General features: G+C 38.6%; 1 protein-coding gene across 1 annotated transcript; it reads right to left on the reverse strand.

The window, feature by feature from the left end:
• Positions 1-658: 658 nt before the first annotated feature.
• On the reverse strand, positions 659-25,756 carry LOC148720612 (receptor-type tyrosine-protein phosphatase F-like). Its single transcript, XM_088737880.1, has 14 exons — positions 25,181-25,756; positions 15,670-15,948; positions 12,149-12,442; positions 10,745-10,990; positions 10,073-10,357; positions 9,485-9,772; positions 8,708-8,989; positions 8,440-8,587; positions 7,587-7,732; positions 4,906-5,108; positions 4,067-4,400; positions 2,457-2,852; positions 1,890-2,183; positions 659-1,669 (listed from the first exon to the last, which is right to left on the reverse strand). The coding sequence occupies exons 1-14, from the start codon at positions 25,260-25,262 to the stop codon at positions 1,659-1,661; spliced, it is 3,288 nt and encodes a 1,095-aa protein (XP_088594006.1). The 5' UTR covers positions 25,263-25,756; the 3' UTR covers positions 659-1,658.
• Between the last annotated feature and the right edge of the window lie 319 nt (positions 25,757-26,075).

Consider the following 26,075-nt stretch of genomic DNA (forward strand, 5'->3'; position numbering starts at 1 on the left):
ACTGTAATAAGCTTAGGCTTTGAATTACTCCTCCTTGTAGAAAAAGCAGCAAATATAAGATGATGGTCCGAAATGCCCAGGTCAATAGAACCAGCTAAGACATTTGATGCCTGCAAATTAGGGCTAACAATAATGAGGTCGATAAGTGACTTAGAGCTAGCTGTGATGCGCGTTGGTGATTCAATGACGTTAAAGTAACCAAAACGCCTAAAAATTCTTTTCATTCTATTACAATCATATGACGCATCTTGATCTGTATCTGCCGCATTAGCTAAGAGATTACAATTAAAATCACCTAATAATATGACGTTCTTCCTCTTGACCCATATTTTATTAAGCAGGTCATGTAAGTCATCATAAAACGTGATTGATTCAGGTGGTCGGTATAGGCAGCCAAGTAAAGTAGACTGTGATCTTATGGTAATGTTAATCCATACAGCCTCCAAGTCCTGATGAATGTCCCACTTTAGGTGTTCAAAAATGTTCAAATTGTCGCGATATATTACCACGCCACCGCCTTTCAAGTCATTTGATCTATCTCTTCTCACCATGTTATTTAACAATTATTCCACGAGCGCGCGTTGGATATGAGATGATAGATAGCCAACGAGGCGCGTAGCGCTGAGTTGGCTATAATCATCTCATATCCAACAAGAGCGAGTGGAATAATTGTTTTATTAAAAACGTTAAATTAAGTATAAAATTTTATTAAATCTTTAGCTTCCTTTTAATATTAAGCTGACACGTACGATGGCCATATTTGTAGATTATGGTATATTGGCTGATATACCATAATGGCTAAGCCAATAAAAAGTCTTGAATTGCATTATCCAATGATCTAGTTTTTAATAAAACCAGATATTCTTATTAATTCATTTGATATGTCTACGGACAGGTGGGTCTCAGTAACGCCCAGGATGTCGAATTCCACCTCTTTTAATAGGAATTGAATTTCAGACAATTTATTAGTAAGACCATTGATATTTATGTGTCCTATCCTTAAGTTCTTTTTGTTGCCCATCGTAGTCTTTAGCGTAGTGAAAACATCTTCGTCAGGTTCAGACTCCACATCATCGTCAAGGTTTAAGTCAAAAGAACTGGCATCGGCAAAGGGAAGAGCCCTCAGTTCACAGAAAGGGCAGTTCCAGTAGAAATGATCGAGGAGTTGAAGTTTGTTGTATTCACTTGGGCTAACTCTTCCACACTTTGTGTGGCACCACCGGAGACAGTTATCGCATTCTATTGCACGGTGAGTTTTGGCGACAGCTCTCTCGCAAATTGGGCACTTAGGGCTGTTATGTGGGGGACCAGGATTAGGATTAATGTCACCACTAGTGGAGAGCCTTATCAAATTAAAGGTACTGACTGAGTTGAGATACAGAGAAACCCGAGTTGAGAAGAACCTTCCACCGTGGCAGCGATGATACGTACCACGTGGAGGACATGTCGCCAGAGTCGGGTAGAAAAAATCCTTTCGCCAATCCATGGCACACTCCGAAGCATCACTACGCATTTCACTGGCTTTTCCGAAGGCTTCGACATCGAAGAAGCAACAGTGAAAGCGAAACAGAACCAGAAAAACATATAAAGTGACGGAACTCCAAGAAAGACGTCCAACCGCCATGGCTGACCGCTGACCAGTGGGACCAAGGCTCCTTTTAGAGCGCGCCTTCGTGTTTAAAGGCAGAAAATGGAGTTAAGTTATTGGTGGGAACATGGCAACGAGAAAAACACGAATAAATTAGTGGAATGAAAAGTGAGATAGAATAAATGTATGAAGTTCATAAATTTATTCTATAGTGGAACAAAACGATCAGGACTCAAAGAGCACACAAATGGACTTATTTAGACTCATCCGGAGGCAAGTAATGTGGAGATTTTTTACTTACAGTCGTCTTTAAGGGTCTTTTCGGAGATTGGCAAAGAATATTTGCCGAGACCAACCGACGTTTTTGCGGCGACACGAAACCAGTACTTCTTGTCACGTGACAGGGACTTTAAGGTGGCTCGAACTCCTTTGACTCCCGTATTACTCCACTGAGAGAGGGGCAGTCTTGCAGCGTCCGAATAGATTACTAAATAACCCAATACTTCGCCGTTTGCAGACTGGGGCGGTTGCCATGACACTGTAACAGAGTCAGTGCTTCGGGCTACTGCCAAGAGGTTACGAGGAGGACTGGGAACTAAAAGTAAAACGGAATTAATTGAGACATGCAATTTTACAAAGCAGGAGAAGTGGCTGAGTGGCTCTATCTAAGGTTTCCAGTAACTCGTTTCATTTGATCTAACTGAAGTATTCATTTGATCTATAGCAAAGTAAGCAGTTAATTTTATGAACAATGATCATTTTTTTTTCTCGTAAAAATAAATGAAAATTATATCTACACCTCTTATTTACCATATTTTGTTCTCAGAAACAAAGCTAAGGATCTTAAGAATCGAACAACAGGACCTACCTCCTTCATTTGTTTTCTCGACAACAGGGCGACTCAAGGGCCCAGGACCCTTCAAGCCAACGGCTTGGACTCGAATCTCATATTCAGTGTACATTCTGAGGCCCGTTAGGAGTGCCTGTGTTTGGTTCGGGTTGGTGATATTTTTTACTCCTACCCGTCTTCTTCGCTTTAGCGGGTTGTATTCCACAGAATACCCAGTCAGAGGTCCATTACGTTGCCACTTATCCGGTTCTAGCCATGTGACGCGAATTTCAGTTGATGACATCGCCTGAGACCTAACCCGAAGAGGGGGTCCCGTTGGTGGACCGGAGGGCATTTGAATCCAATACGGTGCTTCTGGTGACCAGCCGGCTGTACTTTGTATGGAGACTTTGAACAGATACCACACTCCCAAGTCTGCAGAAAGAATAGAGACCGGTTAAAGGAGAATGCGGGTTTAGGTAGTAACGAGTAAGGAAACGACAGTTTAAGGTACAAGTGATGATACTGAATACGTTTTCTTTCACATGCAAATTAAACTCATTTTCATACAACTGGTTGAACACCGAGCCTCGTTTTGAAAAAGAGACCAAGAGTAATTCGGAAGTCGAGATGACTTATTTATCTGGGTATATTAATTTATTTTCTGTTAGCGTGTATGTTGTCGGGTACTACACTCGTTAATCCGTTTCACCTTTGTTGCTTGTAAATCATCAAAGAGGAAGGGTATCACAAAGAGAATCGATGCATTTAAGCAAAGCCGTCTCCATAAAAATAATCGAAGAAGGGCTAACCGAGGGGTGACGAACTAACCGACCGAGTCTCTGATCAACTAGCCCAACAAATGAAAAACAACGTTGTGGTGATGGACTGACTGCTCAACGTGACGAACTTTAACATGTTAATGAGTTAACGAACAGGCGGCTTTGGAATAGTAGGCAAAGGGAGACTCAAATTGAACGCGAAAGTAGGCAGGGATGGTCCGCCCACAACAGCATCTTACCAGCCCTAAGGGGCATGGCAGATTTTCCTGTGAAAGAACATTATCTCTCTTTTTATCTTTGACAAAAATGGGGAAGAGAAGAAGAACAGAAGACAAACACTCTAAAAAAAAACCCCAAACCGCTTCCTTGACAGCAAAGTAAATAATGTTGGTCCCGGCCGGACCAACACTAAGGGTCTTAAAATAATTGAGAAGAATATGCTACCTTTCTATAATATCAAGAAATGGTTAGATATTCTAGTCTTCTTCTCAAGGGGCTATCCTGTATAAATAAAGATGTCTACTCTACAATACAGTTAATGTTCGCGGAAATAGAAACGTTTTCGCCTCGACTCTGAGTAATTTTAGCCCGAGCTATTAGACAAGGGTTAAAATGAGCTCTGAGAAGGGCCAAAACATAATAATGCCCCAGAACATAAACTTGAGTAAAACATATTACTATTATTATCACTTTGAGAAGCATTTAGAAAAGAGATACGAGGAAAACAAATAACAGACAGTCTGAACAATCACACAAGCGTGCGAGCAGGGTGAAACACATTTTAGTCAGCAAAATGCGCCAGAATGCCCGACTTAGCAATAATAGTACAGAGTTTACCATCCCAACAGGCTTGACTCAATGACTCACCAAGCCCTCGAAACAAATACTCCTTGGTTCGAGGAAGAAACGTCATTTCTTTCAGTTTGACTTTAGAATGATACCGTCCACGAAGATTGTGCAAAGACTTTCCATACCGCAGCCTGAAAGACAGGATACCAGGGGCTGCTGTGAACCATTTAATCGTCACGTTAGTGCCTGAAGAAGAAGAGCGCTGAGTGCCAATAACGAAAGGTGCATCCGGTGGCTTGGGAAAGGTCTTCGCTAGTAGCGAAATGCTTCGCTCCCCATCTCCTTTGTTAGAGTAGGCTGCAACTTTTATTTCGTAGGTTGAATCAGGATCAAGTTCAGATAAAACTAAGGACTGTTGATGAAACAGAGGAAAAACAGATGTAGCTATCTCAATAGATTGGAGATTATGATCATTATTTTCAGGCGTTCACCTTCAACATGCGAAATTACCCCTCAAACCCGAAATTAAATCTCAGAGGATTAGTTTCAAAATATAAGATTCGAAACCATTTGTTGAACCAATAGAATCAATTACTCTGCATAAATTAGCAGCTGAATTACGCAAGCATTTTGATTGGTTCTTACTTATAAACTATTGGAGGACAGACGTATAGGTGACGTCACCATCAACAATTTCTCGCTTCTTTATTACAGAAAGCAAATAGTTTCCATGTTGCCGTGTGTCAGTACAGTAAAATATCACAGAAGACGTAAAATATGGCGACAACATCAGACTCACTCGGCTACGCCTTGTGTGCCACTTGTTTTTCTTCCTACCACATTTTGAAGTCATCCGTGATCTGTTACTAAAAAGAAATATGGCAACATGGAATCTATTTTCACAACACAATTCTTACCAACTCGTGTTCGGAGGCAGTAAATTTAACTTGAGTTTGTTCGGGTGGAAACAGCTCTTTACCAAGATCATCGACTTTTGTAAAGAATACAACATAGCCTCGAATACGTCCTCCCTGCGACTGCAGTGGAGCTGACCAGCGGACTCTGATGGCAGTCGAATTAAGCACATTGAACTTGAGATGACGGGGACCTTCCCTAGGAACTGGAAAAAAAATGGATAGTGGATCGTGAGCGATGGAATTGCCTCTCAACCCTCGAAAGATAGTCAAGACTAAAAACCTCCTTGTGTATTTTCTCAAAAATACACGGGCCTGGGTCAGTTTTTCCCTCTTGGTGTTTGGAAATTCCAAGATAGATTATATTAGGTGAAGCAGAGTACCTGGGTATATCTCTGGCCGATGAAGTGGCAAATTTGAACAAGACCTCAGTTTGAAGAGCCCTGAACGAAACAGGCATGGGACAAATTTATCCTCTTCATTTGAACACTTTTTCCTTGAGTGCTAACTTCAACCTTCACTTAAGACTTTGCGAAGATTCATCATCATCATTTTATTTGATAGTACAGGTTGCAAGTTGGCAGCCAGGATGGCTGATTTGGACCTAAAGATGTAACTACAGTCTACAGCACCGCTCGTATTTATGGAACGTTTTCTAAGAGGTCTTTAATTGTACAGAATCACGCAGTAATATAGAGTATTTTTTTTGTTTCCCGACATGAACTGTCTCCAGGGAGAGAGTTTCATTGCCTGCTTAGTTTCAGTTTCGATGTACACCCATTTCGAACAAGATAATTTCTTGAGGTATTACATTCGTCAACACATTTGTTCAAAGAAGTGACGCTTAACTCCAAGCGCGTGCTGAATTTATTGCTACAAAGTTTTTTCAAGAAGAACTTACTAATCATTAAGGGTATCATTGATAAATAAACAGGTCGAGCGAGAAAAATGTTGTAGGCTTTACGCTTCAGTTTGTGTTTACACACACGCTAAGTCCTCAAATTAGAAAGGAATCTGAAGGGACGCTTGCATGGCGCTTACATGAATCTCCACATGGATTCAAATAAATCAACATGGATTAAGAGTAACATTAAACTAATAACTACTCGCACCTGATACACAGAAATCTGTGACAAAACGGGATTAAACAGTATTTAAACACACGATTAAATTCGCCGATAATTACGCCACATACTCATATGTTTGATTATGAGATAATGTTTCCGATGAAAACCCAAAAATGTTAACAAGATTTATTTTGGTTTGCCCTGTCGATTGTAAAATAATACTCCTCCACAAGAACAGAAAACAGGACAAATGGTGTTTGCATACTTTCAAGATGTTAGTAAGTTTGTCAGCTTGAAAACGGGATGTCCACATATTTGTACTTCTTGAACTTGGCGGCTTTTCGGCTTAAGAAGTTCCATTTAATCCAGTTAAGCATAATAACTTAACCGGATTTTATAAACACTTAAATGGTTTGGTTTGATTCTTCTAAGCAAGGTCGACGACCTTGGGAAGAGTGCATCTCTATTCAGACAAGATTTGGGGCCAAAAATGGAAGATACTGTATTAATCTCTGAGAAATATGTGCAAGCGAAGGCGGTTTTCACTCCGAAAAGGCAAGCTAATACGGGATTTGACTTCATCTCAACAAATTCTCTAAGTTTATATGATCCATCATTATTTTTGTTTTTCTTTAAACATACTAAGTTGCTTGAAAATTAAGCCTATGAAAGTAGATCCCTAATACTGTCTATTTATATACAAGGTTTAAAGATGCGCGCGCACTTTTATGAAGTTTTTCTGAACGATGACTTCGGTGTACGTGAGCATGCTGATGCCTCCACTTCTCGTTTTTGTTTTTTTTTTGTTTGGTTTTTCTTCGATATCTCTAATTAAAATTTCAAAAGATGTCTCAAATTTGTTGAGTGGCAATGCTACGAGGTCAGTGGTCAAAGGATAAGTATAAAATTCTAATCTCCTTAAGAAAGTTTTCACAAGTTTCTTCGCAAAGGTCATGCTTTTTTTCTAAACAGACAAAAAACGTGGTCGCCCTTTTTTAAATACGGAGAGTTGAAAAAATAAGGATCCTTAACTCTTTCAAAAAAAATGCAGAAGCCCAGCAGCAAATACTTATCCACTTCCGATTTTTTTTACTGTTTTTGGTCAAAATAAAATCAACAATGGTACCGCATTCTAGGTTAGAAGACACTTTGAGCGGGAGAAAGGAGAGAGGAAAAATAGAATAGTCGAGGTACCAGAGTAAGCGTTAATCCCGGCTCTGACTACCAACATCTGCTTAGAAATTCTCCATAATGAATGCTATACATTTCCTTGTTCATTAGGAAGGAAAACTTGGTGTTAAATCAGCATACCACTCTCTATAAGATGTCGGTTCTCATCACCTGTTCGCGGGAAAATGCTTTGAAATTGCGAGAAGTTTTAAGGGTTAGCCCTGTGGCCGTTAAGAGTGACCAGCAGTTAATTTCTCCTTACAATATCACCGCTGAATGATACAATAAGGTCAGGAGAATAAAGAAAATGATCACCAACTAAAGAAGCTCTCGATTGTTGAACAAATTCTCCTTGTCATCACCTTGGGAAATGTGTAGAGAACAGTATGGAGAATATACATATGGATGTTAGGGTGTAAAGGGTTAATGGAAAGTGAATTAACTTACTGTCTTCCTCTGTGGTGAAGTTGTGTTTGCTAGACATCGGCCCAGGCCCAACAGACGTACTGGCCGTCACCCAGACGAAGTATGTGGTATACTTCTTTAGATTGTGGAGACGGACTGATAACTTGCTTCCATCAACGGTCAAAAGACTGTAAAGGAAATAAGAAATCTTGGGCTATTTTGTTTTTACTTTGGTTTGCTTCACTGACAGCCTCTCTGTCAGTCGAACGTGAAGGTTTGTAGGTCTTTTCTGTCTGTTAATCTGTCTGTCTGTCGTTGGGTCTGTCAGTGTCTGTCTGCCTTCGGTTTGTCTGTCTGTCAGTCTGGCTGACTGTCTGTCTGTCCTTCCGTCTGACTGTCTGTCTGGCTGACTGTCCGTCTGGCTGACTGTCTGTCTGTCAATCTGGCTAACCGTCTGTCTGTCTGTCTGTCCGTCTGACTGTCTGTCCGTCTGTCTGACTGTCTGTCTGGCTGACTGTCTGTCTGTCTGTCTGGCTGACTGTCTGTCTGTCTGTCTGGCTGACTGTATATCAGTCTGGGTTTCTGTCTGTCTTCAGTCTTTCTGTTAGTCCGTACATCTATCATTTCGTCCGTCCTTCCATTCATGCGTTCTTCTGTTTGTCTGCGTCTGTTTCCCTGTCAGTCTTTCTATCATCTGCATGACTGCATTCATTGCTGTCTCCTTGACTTCCACCTGATCTGGTCTACTATTTCTCCACTTGTTTGTTTTTGTTTTTTTTCTAGTTTAGTTGCTTGGTGGCGGTTTTGTTGGCCGAAATTCATTAACATCAATAGTGGATAACGCCATTGTTGGGAAGTGGTAAAGAGAAATATTTGACAAGGTCTCAGAACTTACCTTGCTTTTCCTCCTTTTTCTCTGTACTTTATGGTGTAGTTTGTTATTCGTCCATTGCGACGTGCAGAAGGAGGGGGGTCCCAGCTGATCTCAAGGCTAGTCGGCTCCACGCTTGTGCTGCGAATGTTAGCTGGAGGAGCACTTGGAACTAAAAATGAAAATCAAACAGTATTAACTAGCTTGCCCCTCCACTTCCAACATCGGCAAGCTTATATCTATTATCCATCACTTTTTTTTATCATCAACTTTTATTCATTAGTTTTCTTACCGTCTTCCAATGTTTTCACGACCTTGGAGAACGATAATGGCCCAATGTCACTAGATCTGGCGGCCACTTGAACCCGGTAGTAGGTGTGTGGGCGAAGTCCTCTTATCTCGTGACCAAATACGTTGTATAGAAGCGTCAAAGTGTCAACAGTACGGCGTGATTTGTTGTAATAAACTTCATAGCCGTATATACCGTGACCAGTGAAAGTCGGAGCTTTCCACGTGACTTGAATGGATCTTGGTGACAGTACTACTACATGCACATTTTTAGGCTGCCCGGGTGCTGAAGAAAAAAAATGTTAATTTTATTAACTCTAGATCTGGATGCGATTTGTATTGCGATCTGTACTGCGATTTGTGCTGCTGAGAACTTTATATAAGGTTTTTGGATATTCTAAGTTCACATTTATTTCCTTGTGGATCATGTACATGCATGCTAATTGATTAATCTGTGTACAAAACTATCTTACTCGTCTTTGAAGTCATTAAAATATACGGCCCTGATTTTCTATATGCACAAATTGTGTCTAGCTGATCATGTAGAGGTTTCTATTAACTCCTTGTGATACGTCCAATACCTGATGATGCATTAAATATCTTATATAATCAAGAGAAAGGATTCCTTAAAAAATGCTTACATGACTCTTGCACGACCCTTCAAATGGACAGAATACATCAACATGGTTTACTGCGTACCAATGAACTAGTAATTACTCTCTGATCATTAATATTTTTATAAGTTTTAAATACTTCCCATAAGTCACAGGTTACATCCTACCTCCTTTTGAGGTCTTTACAACATACTTCGCAGTGAAAGGCCCCTCGCCAATTCTGTTGTACGCATTTAATGTGTAATAATATGTAGTCTTTTCCTGTAATCCTCTGACTATAGTTTGATTCTCTCCTGACACCACATATCGCCACTTTCCTTTTTGTAAGTCAGTTGTCAGGTACAAGCGGTATCCTGTTAAGCGACCATTTGGTTGACTGGGCGGTAACCATGTTGCTTTAAATGAGGTGTCGGAGATTCCCCATGCCTGAACGTTCGTCGGTGGTGTTCCCGGCGCTAAGAAGCAAAACAAACACCTTTTAAAGATTTGCAACTCTCACTTCATGCACACGGTCTTAGCATCAGAGTCAGGGAACATGCATAGTGAGAGCACATGCCTCTTCTCCAATAGGCATGGGTGGGTTCTAGTTCAGGTCATTTTTGAGAAACTGGTATGATATCCTGGGAGAATTTCTCTTCGGGATTACTTCCACGTCGGAATCACTTGTCCAATAAAAATGTATCAAAGGTGTTGGGAGAAGCCCTCTCTCGAGCCAGATCCGTTTTACCGAAAAAAAAAATTGAATAGAGCCATACCTTTTTCCAAGGTTGTAAATTCAGCCAAAGGGCTTGGTTTGCTTAATCCTATGTTATTCACAGCAAAAACTCGGAACTCATAAGTAGTATAGGGCTCCAAGTTATCCAGTGTCTTAGAAGTTTTCCCACGGACGTCCTTTACCACAATCCACTGGGTAGCGCTCTTCTCGCGGTAATAAAGAGTGTAAGAATCTATTGAGTGGTTTCCGGTGGGTTGCCAAGCAACAGTAATTGAATGAGCGGTTCTTTCAGTCTCAGTGGGTTTGGTTGGGGTGAATGGCAACTCTGAAAATAATTGAAAGAAAACATTATAATTTATTTGAGGGGTTTGCTTTTCCACAATGGTGATTGGATAAAGATATTTATAACTACTTAGAGACCTGGGGCCCGTTTAATTCTTGAAAGTCCCGCCCGGGTTACTTAAAGGGCCCGTAAAGCTGTTCTGTTTTTATTCAAGATGGGAATTTTAAAAGTTTTGAAAATAATACAATAAAAGTATCAACGAAAGAAACAGAACGGACTGATTTTGGTGCCAGAACCGGCTTTCTATTTTTTTAAATTTTGAATTTAAAACATGGCTTCGGGCCCGTTAAGTTACCGGGACTTTCGAGAAACGGACCCTGGACCCAGTTGTTTGAAGGGCGAAGAACATTAGAGTTTTTGAAGACTTACTTCGAACAGTAACAGATGCAGAAGCTCGAGAACTTCCAAGGGAGTTTTCTGCTATGCACGTGTAGTTACCAGACTTGTCGATATTTTCAATGGTCAACACGTTATAACCTACAGTGTGTCCTTCGTGCTCCCAGCGGATAGATGGCTGTGGGTAGCCTGTGGCCGAGCAGTGTAGGTGAACATCTGTCTCTGGGTTGACTATGATAGGCTGAGGATGTTTGGTGATGACTGGCTTTGTTCTAGTCACTTTAAAGAAAAATAAGACGTCAGAGCGTAAATCATGGGTAAATATTATCAAATTAATATTAGTGTCTATTGAAAATTTATAGAAAAAACCAGGAAAGATTTATTACTCGACGTTTCGGGGTCATCGTGACTCCATTGTCAAGAGACTAGTTTAAAAACATGCAAATAAGGAAAGGTACAAGAATAGCATAAATTAGACTGAACGGCTTAAACAAACACCTTGGCGCGGATGGAATCCGTTTGCACGTTCAGTGTTGGCTTACGCATGCGAATATACAACATTTCATTAACAAGGCAATCAAATTTGCCGTTACATTTCGTGATGACGTTGAATTGCTCGATCAAGCGTTCAGGCATTTCACTATTGTGCTGGAGGTGGTAGTGTTTGTAGATAGAAGATGATTTCCTTGCGTGCCCTTCTACGCGCTCGTGTAAGTGACCACGAGTATAGCCCACATACCCTGCATCACACAGGTTACATTTAAATTCATAAACGACACATTGTTGGTTAACAATAGGGGGCTTAATTTCGTGTTGCTTAAGCTGTTGATCGAGCTTAGGGCTAACGAACACTGGTTGGACAGTCACGCTTAACTTCGAGCTTAGACTGTTCAGTTGTTGTTTAACATGATTAGCTGACGACTGGTCCTTGAAGGGTAACACTATTCTTGTACCTTTCCTTATTTGCATGTTTTTAAACTAGTCTCTTGATAATGGAGTCACGATGACCCCGAAACGTCGAGTAATAAATCTTTCCTGGTTTTTTCTATGCCTTTGCTTTAGCAAATCCCTGCTGATTAAGTATTGAAAATTTGAACCAATTTGTATCTGGAACGACATCATTACCAATCCTACCAAAAGCAGGTTTCCAGTGCTACTCTGAGGTAGAAACGAAATGGGTTTGTTTCTTTTTCAATCAGCTTTTGCTGCCAAAAATTCCTCTAATCTGACATTCATATGACGAAATACAATGCTCAATCCCTTTGCTTGAATTGAAAAGCAAACACGTTAAGAGATAATCTTTTACCGCTCAAAACGCAAGAGGATTTCTTTGACATGCGTACAGCATGATTAAAAACACGCTTCGCATCGAGACACTTGCAGGACTTTAGCGCCGCATGCCTTATCACTGCGTGTGAATATAAACCTTCAACCAACCTATGTGCAGGAGTCTCGCTGGAGAACTGTACGTCATTCCCAAACTGTTGGTGGCAACACAAATGAACTGTGAAGTATCAGAGGAGTTAGCGTTCGAAATTGTTACAGCTCCTGGTCTGGGTATGCTAATCTTTGGGTTAGATGAGTCCACAAGTTTCCAATCTCTTAGCCAAGATATTACAGGATCTGGGTTCCCTGTGGCTTCACACTCGAATGTAGCACTTCCTCCGGTGACGACCAGCTTGGATCTGGGTTTTTTGGTTAGTCTTGGATATCCTGGCGGTGGTTTGCGCGCTACAGATATTTTTCGAGAGAAAAGTTGTTTCAATAGTTATGACCCAATATCTTACGGATAAGAAGACTCACGAAGCTCAACAGGAGTAAGAACAGGCTATAGCACTGCGCTTTGAGAAGACTGAGTGAGGCGACTTTGTCCTTGGGTAACCTGTGTACCGCCACCCCCTATCCTCCAAAATAAAACCCGATTTTCTTTTGGAGGGTAGGTGGCAGCTGTACACAGGTTACCCTTGGGTCATCGATCTTCAATTGTCAAGATTAAGAGGTAACTTAAAACTTCGACGCAGTCTTTTTACTGCTAATTTCAATCGCTTTATTACATAGAATTTGGAATAACGAATCATTAAGTACCAAGTTAGGGAGATTCATGCACCCGTTTTTCTACCGTTTGTAATCTGGGTTGAGTTGAGATACAAAAAAAAGATAAAATTTTGGTATTGGCGTTAAACCAAGGCATGAAACTCGATACAGGGTTCCTTGACACTTTATAGACGTGATTTACATTAATGAGTACACGTTAAAAATGTGGCACTATTGTGTGGGAGAAGTGACAACTTTGGAGTAAACTGAAATCCCTTTGAGATCTCAATAGTATAGTGTCTACCATTGTTGCTTCTTCCTGTGGGTAAAATAAACTCTTGAACGACTATCCAGGGGGTTTGTCTGCGAAAAAAACCTAAAACAAATGAGTCTTAAGGACGTCTATGGCCTAAGGCACAAAACGGATGGATAAGAGCCCGGACATTCTTAAACCTACAGGCTTCGAAAGTAAAACGAATATATAAATATTATTAAACCAGCTTGTCATCAGCTTAGTATAAGGTCCCAAGAACTAACTTTAAGACCTTTGGTGATCGTGCCTTTGCCCGTTCTGGACCTTTTTTGTGGAACGAACTGCCGCTTGAAATTCGAAACAGTCCAAGTGTAACGATTTTTAAGTCAAAGCTTAAGACACATCTATTCAAGCTGGCTTACAGTTTGTTTTGATATTTTGTCGTTTATCATTTTAATATTTGTAGTTAATAATGTTGTAAAGCGCTTTAGAATATTTTATAATTTTAGCGCTTTAGAAATGTAAATTATTATTATTATTATTATAAGATATGATTAAAGAAAACTTGTAAATCAGTTTTACTTGTGAAGCAGACACATTCATGGTAAAAATCTGAAGAGATACATGTAGATGAATCAAGCCTCTTCTGCATTTTCAAAAATGGTTTCCTTTTCTACACGATATGACTTTGGGTAGTTTCCTACTTTTAATGTATTTCAAAAATTGTAATCAGTCATGGGCGACACAGAAAAAATTCCCTTTTCTCCTCATCACACCAGGAAAAAAAAAAAAAGGTAAAAAGTAGAAAGCAAAAAAACTTCGAATAATCTTAAAGCAAATATTTCTTATGAAAAACTTAAATCAGCGTTTTGTCTTAGTTGATCGTGCGTGACTTCCTGTTTGTCTTTCGATAAGGTACAAAATAAAGGACATATTAAATGTGGCTTTACAGAAAGTGTCTCATTACACTGAGCAAACAAGTAGAGAAATGCATAATGCAAACCTGTGAGACTTGTTTACAAACCATTTAAACAACAGTAAACTTTAATAAAGGCTTTCTAACGAACTCCGCAAAAATTAACAATAAGACACATGGCCTCACACGAAAGATGTTAAATATTTACAGAACAAAGGAGTCCTCCCGAAAATTTACTTGTTACTAAAAAAAATTGCACTACAAAGAATTAAAACTCAAAAGGTTCTTTGAAAGTCAATAATTATTAGTAAGTACTTGTGAAAAGGAAATGAAAAAGAGCTTTGGATAACAGAAACTAAAGTGTACTGATATAGCGACTATGGCTATGTTGGAATAGTATCTGCCAAGGCTATAAATTATTCACGAATTCTTTCCGACAAATGTGGCATTCGGAGGTTGAATACTGATAAATAGGTGAAATAAAGAAAAAAAAGATTTAAAAAAAGACAAAAAAAGGAATATGTTGCGTGTCACGAATGACGCGTGGAAACTGTTTTCGCTTGGCATCATGAGACTTCTATCACAAAAGAGGCTTCCAGCAAATTATTTTGACAGCCATCTGAACTACAATGTAATTGCACCAAAATATGCGACAGAACTTACTCGTACATGTAAGTTTACTCATCAAAAAAAACCCTGGCTTAAAAAGTGTCGAATCAAATTTCAAAGACCCTGCACACAATTTTGAAACAAACTCTCTTCGTTCTGTGCAGACAAACTCAAGATAAGCCTTCCCTTCACAATACCCATTTGTAGTAATATTTTACTGAGCCGGAAATCAAACTTTATAGTATCATATTCAACCAGACCGTGAAAAAATAAATTTATAATGTAATCAAGTAACACTAGTTCACAAACACTTTGAGAAAAGTCGCATGATTTCGATGTACTGTATGTTTTGAAAAAGCGGATTAAAAGCTTCGTGGTGGTCCTGTTTTGTTTTCTTTTTGTTATTTTGTTTTGTTTTGTTTTTTTTTGGTCTTTTGCATGTTCCTGCTATTCCATAATCACACGGTTGGTGCGGTTACCCGTATGTTCTTGGAGCCGCTACAAATCATGACTGTTACATATACACTAAGTAACCCGGCATTCTACTTCCATGGACTATCCCAGGAGTTAACCGGTCGATTTTCAAGATGGTGTACGCTCGCTGACCGAATTTTCTTTACGAGGAGAAAAAAAACTTGGAAACAGCTCGAGAAAATGAGGAAAAGGAAAAAAGACAATGTACCAAACTGCACCGGTCCGATAGCGCATCGCAGGAGGTAAGTTTTTACAGCATATACTTATATACTTGAACCACCTTGAAATTAAATTAATTGAGCCGACATCTTTACAGTAAACTGTTTCACTCAAGTACAGCAGGACTTAAGTAATAAAGCATGAAGAATACTCTCTGCAATCAATTCTTGTTAAGATACCAAGTTCAACTTTTTTCATACTCGCTAATTGGAAACTTTTTATAGAAGAAAACGATGACACATTAGCAATATCTTTCAAAGATTTTTAACGTCAGACCATCAAAACTAAATAATGGAAGGTATCAACTGGCAACAAGACCACTAAATTCATTGGGCCAAATTGGGAAGTTTAGTGGTCAAATATTTCCAGTTGCTATGGTGACCTATATTGTGTGTAATTACACATAAACCTGTTTCCCATTCAGTAAATAACTAAAAAGTGACCACAACTCACGTGGGTAGACTTTTAACCAAGCCTTTTGTGACTGGGCCGAGCCATCCACATTTGAAGCACTGCATTGGTAATAAGCTTCATGAAGGGCTTTCTTAAGACGTATTTTGATCATTTCACCATCTCGGAGGGTTATCTTGCTGATCCTAAAACTTTTAGCCAAAACTGTTCCATTCGTATACCATGTTATGGTTGGCTTTGGTGTCCCTGTGACTCTGCATATCATGTGAACAAACTTTCCCTTAACACCTCCATTTGGTGCCTCTAGGACAGCTGTTGGAGCTGTTTATGAAAAAATCATACATTTAAATGTTAGAAAAAGTAAATAGTGTTATGGAGAGCGCCCATATTTTTCTAGAGTGCGTTGCGTTACGTAATTATTAAAAATAGAACGAAGAAGTTTCTAGAACATTTAGTCATGATGACTAAGCGAGAACTTTAAGGAGAACCTTCTAGAACCGTGACTCAGCATATTTTTGTTATGATGTAATCATAGTGTAATGTTTCTAAAAATAGCAATATTACAGATCTCTAGAACATTCTAGAACTTTTCTGAAATATATATAAGGAGTCACGCTAGCTTAAAGAGAGAGGCCTTTTAGTGAGCTAGAACTGCTGTTGCGAAGAGCCCAGAGGAGCGAGAGCCGGACAGAGTTGTTTACTGGAATTAAAAGCCGTGTGGAAGGCTACGTGAGAGAAAGAATTAGGGACGTCCACATTTTGTTAAAGATTTTCAAGAGAACTGTGAGTTGTGCGGTAGTACACTGAGATTTAAGTGATATTATTTGTAAAGGGCTCTAAGTTATAAGGATACTGATTGTATTAGTATTTATATCGCTCCGTAGCTAAGTGAAAAAGATAGTTATTGTACTGGTTGTCGATATCGCGTCGTAGTTATTACGTCAGTCAATAAAGTAGTTGAGTTGTACGAGTTATATCTTTCTGGCGGTTTGGAAAATACCGTAACAATAGACATAATTTTCATTCACTGCACACACTTGTGCAATATAATGATGCAATATGTGTCAATGTAGCCTGCGAAGCAAGCCCTGGGGGAGAGGAGGGGGATTGGGGCGAGCAGAAACTGCACATTCCGCTCCCCCCAATCCCCCTCCTTTCCCCCAGGGCTTGCTTCACAGGCTAGTGTCAATGGTAATCAACAATTCTCTGCTGACGTAGATGGCAGTTTCTTAGTAGGAACACCTCTAAAGGGCTCTATAATTTCCATTCATGGCACACACATGCACACTTGAATAATGCAATATGTGTTAATGGAAAGGAACAAATCTCCATGTAGAAGACAGTTCCTTTATTGTAACCTCTATTAAAGCACTCCAGTTAATTCTGATCAGATAGTCAAAAATTGATAAATAGACACAATGCATTTAATGTAATTTTTTCATGACCAATGGTGCAGTGGGTACAGTGCAACACCAAGTGTTCAGAATTTATACATGTCAACAGAGTGCTTTATAAACCACACAATCAAATAATAAGAATTAGTGTTGACAATAATGGAAGTATTGCATATTTGCATATTTGCTAAAACAACATCTCAAAAGGTGCTACTCTCTATGTTGAAAGACTTTGATCATCAAAACAAAACTGTGTGGAAGGTGTTCAAGAACTTACAACATAGACAATTATGTAATAATGACTTTTGTTTTTGTTGCATAACATATGCAACCTGGTGACACACTTTGTTGAATAATCTTTTCTGCAATTAATACTCATGGTACAGTGTTATAGTTCAGTAGCAGAGTATTTTAGAGAAGCATTCTGAAGGATCTTGAGGTTATTTTATGTTTTGAGCCATTCCGAAGGACCTCAATTAGTTTGTTTTGTTTTTGGTGTTTCATCTGACTACTCCACCCAAAGGTTACTTATGGGCTGTAGTGTAGACATCAAATGTCACTAATTAAGAGTCAAGGTGGTACCCAGTACCACACAATTGAATGATCATAATTGTTGTGGTTAAATAGATTTAATACTTTGTATAGAATTTCTTTTTCCTGAGGCAATTCTCAAAGGGTGTAATTCTCCACCCAGCAGTTAATTATTGTGTATATAGCCACCAGGCATAATAGAACATGAGTCATGCTAGATGAAAATGCTGCTTCAAAATACAAAATAAAAAGTACTGTTATTGCTGTTGATTAGCAGATATTTTTTTGGGGTTTGTGCCTTTGTATGGAACCCTCTTCACGGCATTATATTATCCACAGTACAATTACAATTAAATAAAGGGGGTAAGTTTCTAAAGAAACTGTGGTGCTGCATCGAGCCCTTCGTCAGAGCTCTGACAAAGGGCTAACGCTTGAAACATCAGCTTTTTAACTCTTTTACGGTGGCCAATTTACAATTTCAAGTTAGTTGATATTACCAAATTACAATTACAATTGTGTTATCATTGAATACGTAAAACATTAGCATTCCATCACAAGTGCTGCTATTCTATATCTGTTCTGTGATAGATAAAGCACATGTTGGTAGCCTAACTGTGTTATCTGTCTGGTTAATGTTTGAATGACTCACAGATTTATACTAAAGCAAAAAAGACAGGTGCTCTCAAGAAACAGCATTGTAGTTCACAAAGGCTTCTTTTTGTTATCAACTATGATGCATCAGAAATCTTTTGCCCATAATCTAATGGTAAATTATGAGTAACACAGTTCTCAATCAAATGATTATTTTTGATTTTGGTCAATGGGTGTATGGAATACATGGTATCTATGTCCACCAGTTATGCAACATGTTCCATTATGTAGGTATGACATAATCAATATTACATAATTTAGCGACTTTCATACCTGTTGGTAACTGGAGATTACTTATTATTTTTCTGCATGCAGTCTCATAGCATGCAAATTATGAGTAAATGGTTCACAAACAAATTGTTATTTTTATTTTGGTCAAAAGGCATCTGAAATTCATGTATGGAATTTTTCCCTCAGGCAATGTCTAGCAGCAGTAAAGCGTGCCTAGCAGCAGTAATTGGTATCATAGTCACCAGATATGACTGAATGTGGATCATGTTAGATTCAGATGATAATTGAAATTGTGAGCATATGATTAATTGCCGATGATAAAGGGAGAATGAGATCAAGTGTTTTTCATTATATGTTTGAAATGTGGAGGTATTTATAATCTCAGCCCAGCAGTTACTTAGCATTACTAGTGTGACAGAACATGTTCCATTATGTTAGTATTACATAATCAGTATTACATAATTTAGTGACTTTCATGTCTGTAGGTAACTGGAGATTACTTATTATTTTTCTACATGCATTCTCACAGCGTGCAATTTATTTATTAAGTAATGAGAACAGGTACACAAGATATGGAACACATTATACTGTGGTGATGTTTAGAATCACTCAGTTATGTAATTATGGCTCTTGTACCTGCTGATGAATTGAAATGGAATTGAATGAAATTGAAACTTGTTTACCACTAATACACTGCAAATAGACAGGGCATTGGGTCATGTACCCTAACATGTGATTACAAGGATAATTGTATGCTTTCCTGTGAATGATTTGAGATTGTTTCATAGTTGATTGGTTCCAATCCTTGGGTTTATTTCAATCAAATTACAGTACAAAATCTTCATAACGAAGCAGCTATGTAACTAATGAACTTGGACTTTCTGATATGTTCAGTCCATATGATCACATGTATGTACATGGGGCCAACTCTCAACTAAATGTCATGTCTCTTTTCTGAATTTTTCAGGGTTGTTAAGTTGATTGTGCAGTTCAATGTACTAATTACTTAATAACATTATTTTTGATTATTCATTGTCCATTTACTTCGTATTTGTTACATAATCTAGTCTAGGGTGCTTGACCAAGCTGTCTGGGAAAATTTCAACCTGGCATTTCTGACCTTAGCCATTGGAGTATGCTCCCTAACTGAGTTCGCCTGGGGGTCTGAAGACAACGATTTAATATGCTGTACTTAATAACGTTTACTTTTTATTAAAAGACATCTGCAAATGACGTGTGCTTGTATTTATCATTTATCTACTTCATATGTGCTACATAATCCAGTCTAGGATGCTGGGCCAAACTGTCTGGGAATGTTCACCCTGGCATTTCTGACCTTGACCGTTGGAGTAAGCTCTCTTTTATTGACAACCGTTAAACTGTTAAAGAAATAACGGAATGTTTCCAAAATTCAATTTATTTTCTTATCTTTTAATTTGAAGTACAGTGTAAATTAATGCAAGTGTATTACCCAATCCAATTTTAAAAGATGAATGTTTTTCTTTCTTTTTTTTTTAAATTTTACTAGTTAAAAAAAAATTAGAGGAGCTTTTGTCACGTTCCTTCAGCACACAAAACAAATTGAGTACTATAACTGTCCAGAGCTCAGTGAATGACATATTACAGGCTTCAAAGTCTGAAGGACTTACTCTGGGAAAGTTTGTATTCCAAAGCTTGCAAAACTAATCAACATAATTCTGAAATGGCTTTGATGTAAAATTTCGTAAATCTTACAAAGCCTACTGTAAGCATTAAATTACATTTTTGAAAAGGTTGTATGACTCTATGATTATACTGCCTGGTCTAGCATATTGTATAGCTGGGTTGTTGACTACCCTTGTGATAAACATTTGCTTAGCAACGGTGGACTATTGATTTTACTTGTACTTAGGTACATCAAAGGTTTGAAAATTGATTAGAAGGCCTCTTTGAAACCGGAATATGTGGAGGGCTTTACACTTTCAACCCCTGTAGAACAGGAAGCACCCTCCACGGAAATATACCCATAATTGAGAAAAATTCTGTTTGCATACGAAACACAGAGGACTTAAATATGATAACAGTTTGCGGTGACCGTTACTCTTCTATATTCCCTTAACTTTTCGCACTCAAAAATGCGTTTTAAATATCGAAAGAAGGGCTACACTGCTCTCCCTTGAGAATCAAAAGTGGTACGTTGACAGCTGGGCAGTTCCTTTGGCAGGAAACTACATTTTAAGACAGAGCTAACATGATAGACAATCTGCTGGTTAATTATTTTCGAGTTCATTTTTCACTGACGAATATCCCACGATCTTTTATCTAGATGAAAGATTTTGTAATTTAATTATGAATAGTTGAAAGTGAAGACCAAATAGAACTAAACGCTAGCCAGCCAGTCTGCCTAGGAATACTAATTACTCTCTGAAATGGGGCGATGGTGGAAACTAAGCCACAACCCTTAAACACGATGGTGCGCTATAAAAGGGCATTAGCTCCTCCCCCTAATTTTGAATTCACCCAAAAAAATAAAGATGGCGGATGATGAGGAGAACCGCAACGAACACTTAATATTTGTTATATACGTGAAAAACAATAAAACATACCCAGAAACGGTCGAAAAATATCGGTAGAGTTATTTTACTGTGAGTAGTTTTGTTTAGAGTACAATATGTCCTCGTTTCGTGTAAAAAAACTTGCGTTATTACAGTCGAATTCGAATAGCCCGCCATTTTGAGACTCCCCAACCCAACAGGCTAACTGTGGGGCTATCTTTGTCGATTGTGAGTCTTCATTTTACCGGTGCTGTGGTAAGCAGTGTTCCAGTAAATTTATGCGCCAATATGCGATATATTTGAGGCCGGATCGAGCAGTTACGCGAAGGACATAACCGTCATTTCGCTTTGAAGTTGACTTTGAGAATTTCTGTTAGTGTGAAACCTTTTGTTGAGGTTACTCTACGATTCGACTCGGAAAATGGAAAGCTTTCCCCCTCCAGATAAAAAGAAACGTACAGAAATCAACAAACATGCAAATGCACGGCGAGATCCAGCGGAACGAAACCCACATTTCAGTCTCACAATTGAAGTCAAAAAGGATCAGCAAAGTCGTTTGGAAGCTATCAAACAGAGGCTAAGTAACGCTAAATCGGCTCTTGGTATAGATAGAAAGTCTTCTACCACGCAAAATGCTGATTTAATGGAAAGACTCCTCGTATTTTGAAATGATTTGTTCATCAACTGTTGCTGAAGATATATGCTGAAGATTTTTGTGTTATTCTTAGAACGACTGATTCAGTTGGAATGTTCGAGCTCTCTTGAATCTTCTGCCTTATTTCAATCAGTCGCGTTTTGTTGAGTTTTACGTCCACATGTGCCGTGTATAAAGCTGAAGATAGCAGATGACAGATAACGATTGTAGTTAATGATGAATCGAAAAATTGCGCAGTTTGTCTAATCTTGGCATAGCAGTTGTTGTGAAGGGCTGATAAAACAAAATTATCAAAAATCTCTGTATCTCTTCAACGCCGAATTGAGTTGAGGGATATTCGTGGAATGCGTGATCATTATTCAATGGAAAACAACTGCCTTGCGCTGGGTTATAAAATACCACAAAAGTCAATAAAACAAGGCATATGTCTCTTTGCTAAGCCTTTGATGATAGGCTGCGAATCGTGAAAGAGTCGTTAATTTTACTCATATGGAGACAGTCCCAGCTGTATATTTAAAGAACATATCATGTTTGCGGAAACCACAGACGATCCATAGATACCTTCTATCAAATTGGCCTTCCGTAGATTTTTTAAGTCAATTATATTTAATACGAAGTTTAAGGTCCTCTTTTGATAAAGATATAAATGGAAATCAAAGGCATATGTACTTGTATTGTATTGAAGGTTACTTCTATCGACAAGAAATAGCTAACTGTACTGAATTCGCAGTAGTTCCTACTAAATGGCAATGTATGTGGTGGATTAAAAAATTGGAACGAGTTTCTTGTTGCCTACAAAGTGAGCTTTTACTTACTAATTCATATCGATGTTTTCCTGAATCAAGTACAGAGGAATGCTTATGTCAACTTCATCTACGCAACAATTGTCTTTTTTTTCTTTTTTTAATGAACATTACAGCTGCAAGATACTTCGGTGAATTTCCGGCAAAAAATCCGTAAAATCTGATAGATTGAGACTAATGTGTCTTCCTAAGTTATCCTATTAAGTGATGACTTAAAAAATGAGAAGCAAATATAGAGTAAACAGATATAACGTTGCCGAAAAAAAACGTGAAATGGTATCGCACTTCAAAAGGTCGCCGTGGTTGCGAAGAACTCCGTTTTCACGAATACATTATGTACAAATGATCGATTCTCTGATTGTCTGCAAATGTACACCAAACCGCTTAATGATTTCTGATGATACGACGACCAACAATGAATCCCTGTAATGGTAAAGCGCAAACCCTTCAAGTGACTTCACGTCTTGTTCGAAACGGAGCTCCGGTTGAAATCTTTAATATTCATCTGTCCGAGAGAGAAGCTGATTCATCTCCCAAGGCTATGATTTGGATCAGTGTGTAATGGTTTTGAATAAATACTATTTTAAAACAAACTATTTCCTTACATCCACAATTTGGTTTCAATAATGGACCTAGCGACCGCAAGACGGTCACCGAACTAACCCATCCCTCCTTGGGACTTGTAATAGATCAAGATTGTTTTAAACAACAAACGTGTCAGCTATAAGCAGATGAGAGCTCTTGCGCTTTGCAAAGAGAAATTTCACAGATAAAGGCGGAAAATGGTTTAGATGTAAATAGAATTACTGAACCGGTTGCTTTTAAGTCTCTTATGTTGCATCTCGCAGGTAACAGCTGATTGCAGTGAAATTCAGATCATAGTCAAAAAAACAAAACTTTGTTTGCTTTTCTTATCCATACCAAAAACATTACGCATTGCGAATGTCACTATAGAAATTGAGCTAAAATCCACGCTTATGTGGAGTCGTCTCGTTTCTAATTTGGCAACTACGTTGTCCTATTTCAGAACAAGCCAGACCGGCTGTTGAAATAGGACAGAGTATGATGTAAATTGCCCTTTACTTTCTGATCAAGAGGGCTAAATTCAGGGGTTTTCTTCTCAACTGTGAAACGTGATAGCCTTAATATGGATCATCCTAGAAGCATTGAAATACCTTTTCCCTAATTTCAAACACATTTGATTAAACGTGTGGAAATTCTGAAATTTTAGAAAGCGGATCAAATCCTCAAGAGTCCCGTAGCGAAAAGCAAAACACCCTTGAAAAAAAACGCCCCGCATAAGACAATGGTAATCTAGAGTTATTCGCTGATGCCACGTCCAACAAAGTTGTTGACAAAATTTGTTGAAAATTTGATACGAAATCTAGATTGACTTTTCAAACAACGTTAAAAAGCCCTATGCAAAATTTAAAGTAGAGTTGGTCATACGTGATGGCGCTTAAAGAGTTTAAGTATCGATTAATGTGAAATGAAACAACAAGCGGACACACTTGCTAATCATGAACGAATCTCTTTTCATTCCCCTTTTCGAATTGGTCTTTTTTACTGGAAAAAGCAAAACCCGTCGTTGACGTTTTCGTAAAAAATATTGACATGTTTTCAATGTGTATCATAATCATATCATGATCGACTGCTGTTCCATTGTTCTAACAAAAAGATCCTTTTCAAGGCCATCGCCAAATATAATCAAAATAAAATACTGCACGTTCGATATCTAAAGCCCTCGTCGTTACGGTGAACGGCTAAATCTGATCAGTATTGGATTAACAATTCTCGAATAGTGTTCCTAGAACACTTGATCATCACAATCGAACGCACCAGACCATTTTACAAACATTTTTTTCGGGATCACGCAATACAACTTGTACATGTGATCGTGCCGTGAGAGTCATGTTCTCTATCTGTTAGGAATTAGGCTAACCTTCGGCCCTTTGATATTCGAGGAAATGTAGTCGCAATTGCGAGCAACTGACAGAAGGAATAATCTAGGCACTTGAGGATAGTTTCATGGCAAAATTAATTAGAGTAACACGCGCTCAAGAAGCGAGTGAAGGGAACAATTCACATCAGTCAATAAACAGTTTAGCCTTACAAAAGTCGCGTAGGATTACAATCTGCCCTTGTTCATCACTTCAGCCAGCGTTCGAGACATCAATTCAATTTTGTTATAATCGAAAATGGAATACAAGCGTAATTATTTCACTGATACCGCAATAGTAATTAAGTTAATTCAGATTGCTTCGCGAAATGAAAAAAAAAAAAAAAGTACAAAAGCCGCATGGCAACTGATTATTTCGTGGGAGGAAATTTTATCTTCTCTCCTCTCAACCCCACTCCTAGCCTGATGATTTCATTCATCAAACATCCTTTAACGAAGAAATAAATGAGTTTAGCTCACATGAGCGAATATGGGCTTTCTATTTGCGTTCTGGTAGACAATTATTGTTTACCACATTATCGCGCTTACCGAAGGATTCACAAAATCCATTAAATGTTCAGATGATTTCTTCGAATATTCCGAAGTTGAAAAACCATCTAGACGTTTATTTTAACAGCAGCCACGACTACGACTCAAATTTGTGGCCCATTTATCGGTGAACGCTTAAGTTTTCATTCATCCAAGTGCGCTGGATACCATTATGATAATTTCATAGGAAGCTAACGTGATATGAACGGAAGTAATAGGGGCGAGATATGGCTGTTCTGAGTAAATAAGTTTAACACAGCGCTTACCTTCTCCTTGGACGAAAACCACGAGTTGGATGGTCCAAATCGCGAGAACAAACCAAGTGTATCTGTGACAAAATAATACCATGTCGGTTGCAAAGCTGATCTCCACGGTGGGTAGATTTCACCGTAATCGCTTGAAAATTTCAGGCGTAGTTCGCTTGATCGCCGTCGCAGTTAGCAAATTCTTTGGACTAAAATGAAGAAAAACTACGGAAAGAGTACCATATAACCCCATACATTAATTATGCATTCAACGCCATTAATTATGTATGCAACCTATTGTTTTTTAAGACAATGATTTATTCCCATGGGTTTAGCATATATACATTACTAATAAGTACTTACTGCTTCGATAAAAGAGAAATTGATTGAGAGCGGCTTTTTCGTCTCCATTCCTTTCTCACGTTCTTCTCCCTTCTCCCCTTTGTTCCCAATAACTTCTCCTCGTTTCTTTTTTTTTCTTTTTTTTCCTTTTTACCTTCTTGGGAGTTCTGCTGAGCCTTGAACCATCGCTCCTCAGACAACGCGTCATTATCAGACCATTATCAAACCAAAGCCTTACCACTATGCTACGCAAACCATTTAGGAGTTCCTCTCCAAAAGCTACTTTTTGTTTTACCTTTCAGTAAAATAATTTTCATAACGATATGTGCATTGATATAATGCACCAAAGGTCCCCTTTGCACTAAAGAATGCATTTCTTTTTCTCCACGATTGGCCAAATACCACATAGAAAACAAAATTTATCATACCTCTTTCTAATAACACCAACGAAAGAAGAAGATGAGAAGGACAACAACAACTCGGAGATGGAGAGACTGAATTTTATTGGACTTTCTCGAATATTATCGGATCACGATCGGTGCATACAGTGGTGTAAGGATCAAAACCTGCTTGC

This window comes from Stylophora pistillata, chromosome 11 (genome assembly GCF_964205215.1).
Source record: "Stylophora pistillata chromosome 11, jaStyPist1.2, whole genome shotgun sequence".
Taxonomy (NCBI): domain Eukaryota; kingdom Metazoa; phylum Cnidaria; class Anthozoa; order Scleractinia; family Pocilloporidae; genus Stylophora; species Stylophora pistillata.

Bases quoted from the DNA above. Each gene is read 5' to 3' on its own strand.
- LOC148720612 (XM_088737880.1), bottom strand. From the start codon at position 25,262: ATGGTATTATTTTGTCACAGATACACTTGGTTTGTTCTCGCGATTTGG. The intron at 4,401-4,905 runs GTAAGAATTGTG...TTTCATCAACAG, and splicing joins CTGCCTCCGAACACGAGTTG to TCCTTAGTTTTATCTGAACT. The intron at 2,184-2,456 runs GTAGGTCCTGTT...TTTTACTTTTAG, and splicing joins CGAGAAAACAAATGAAGGAG to TTCCCAGTCCTCCTCGTAAC.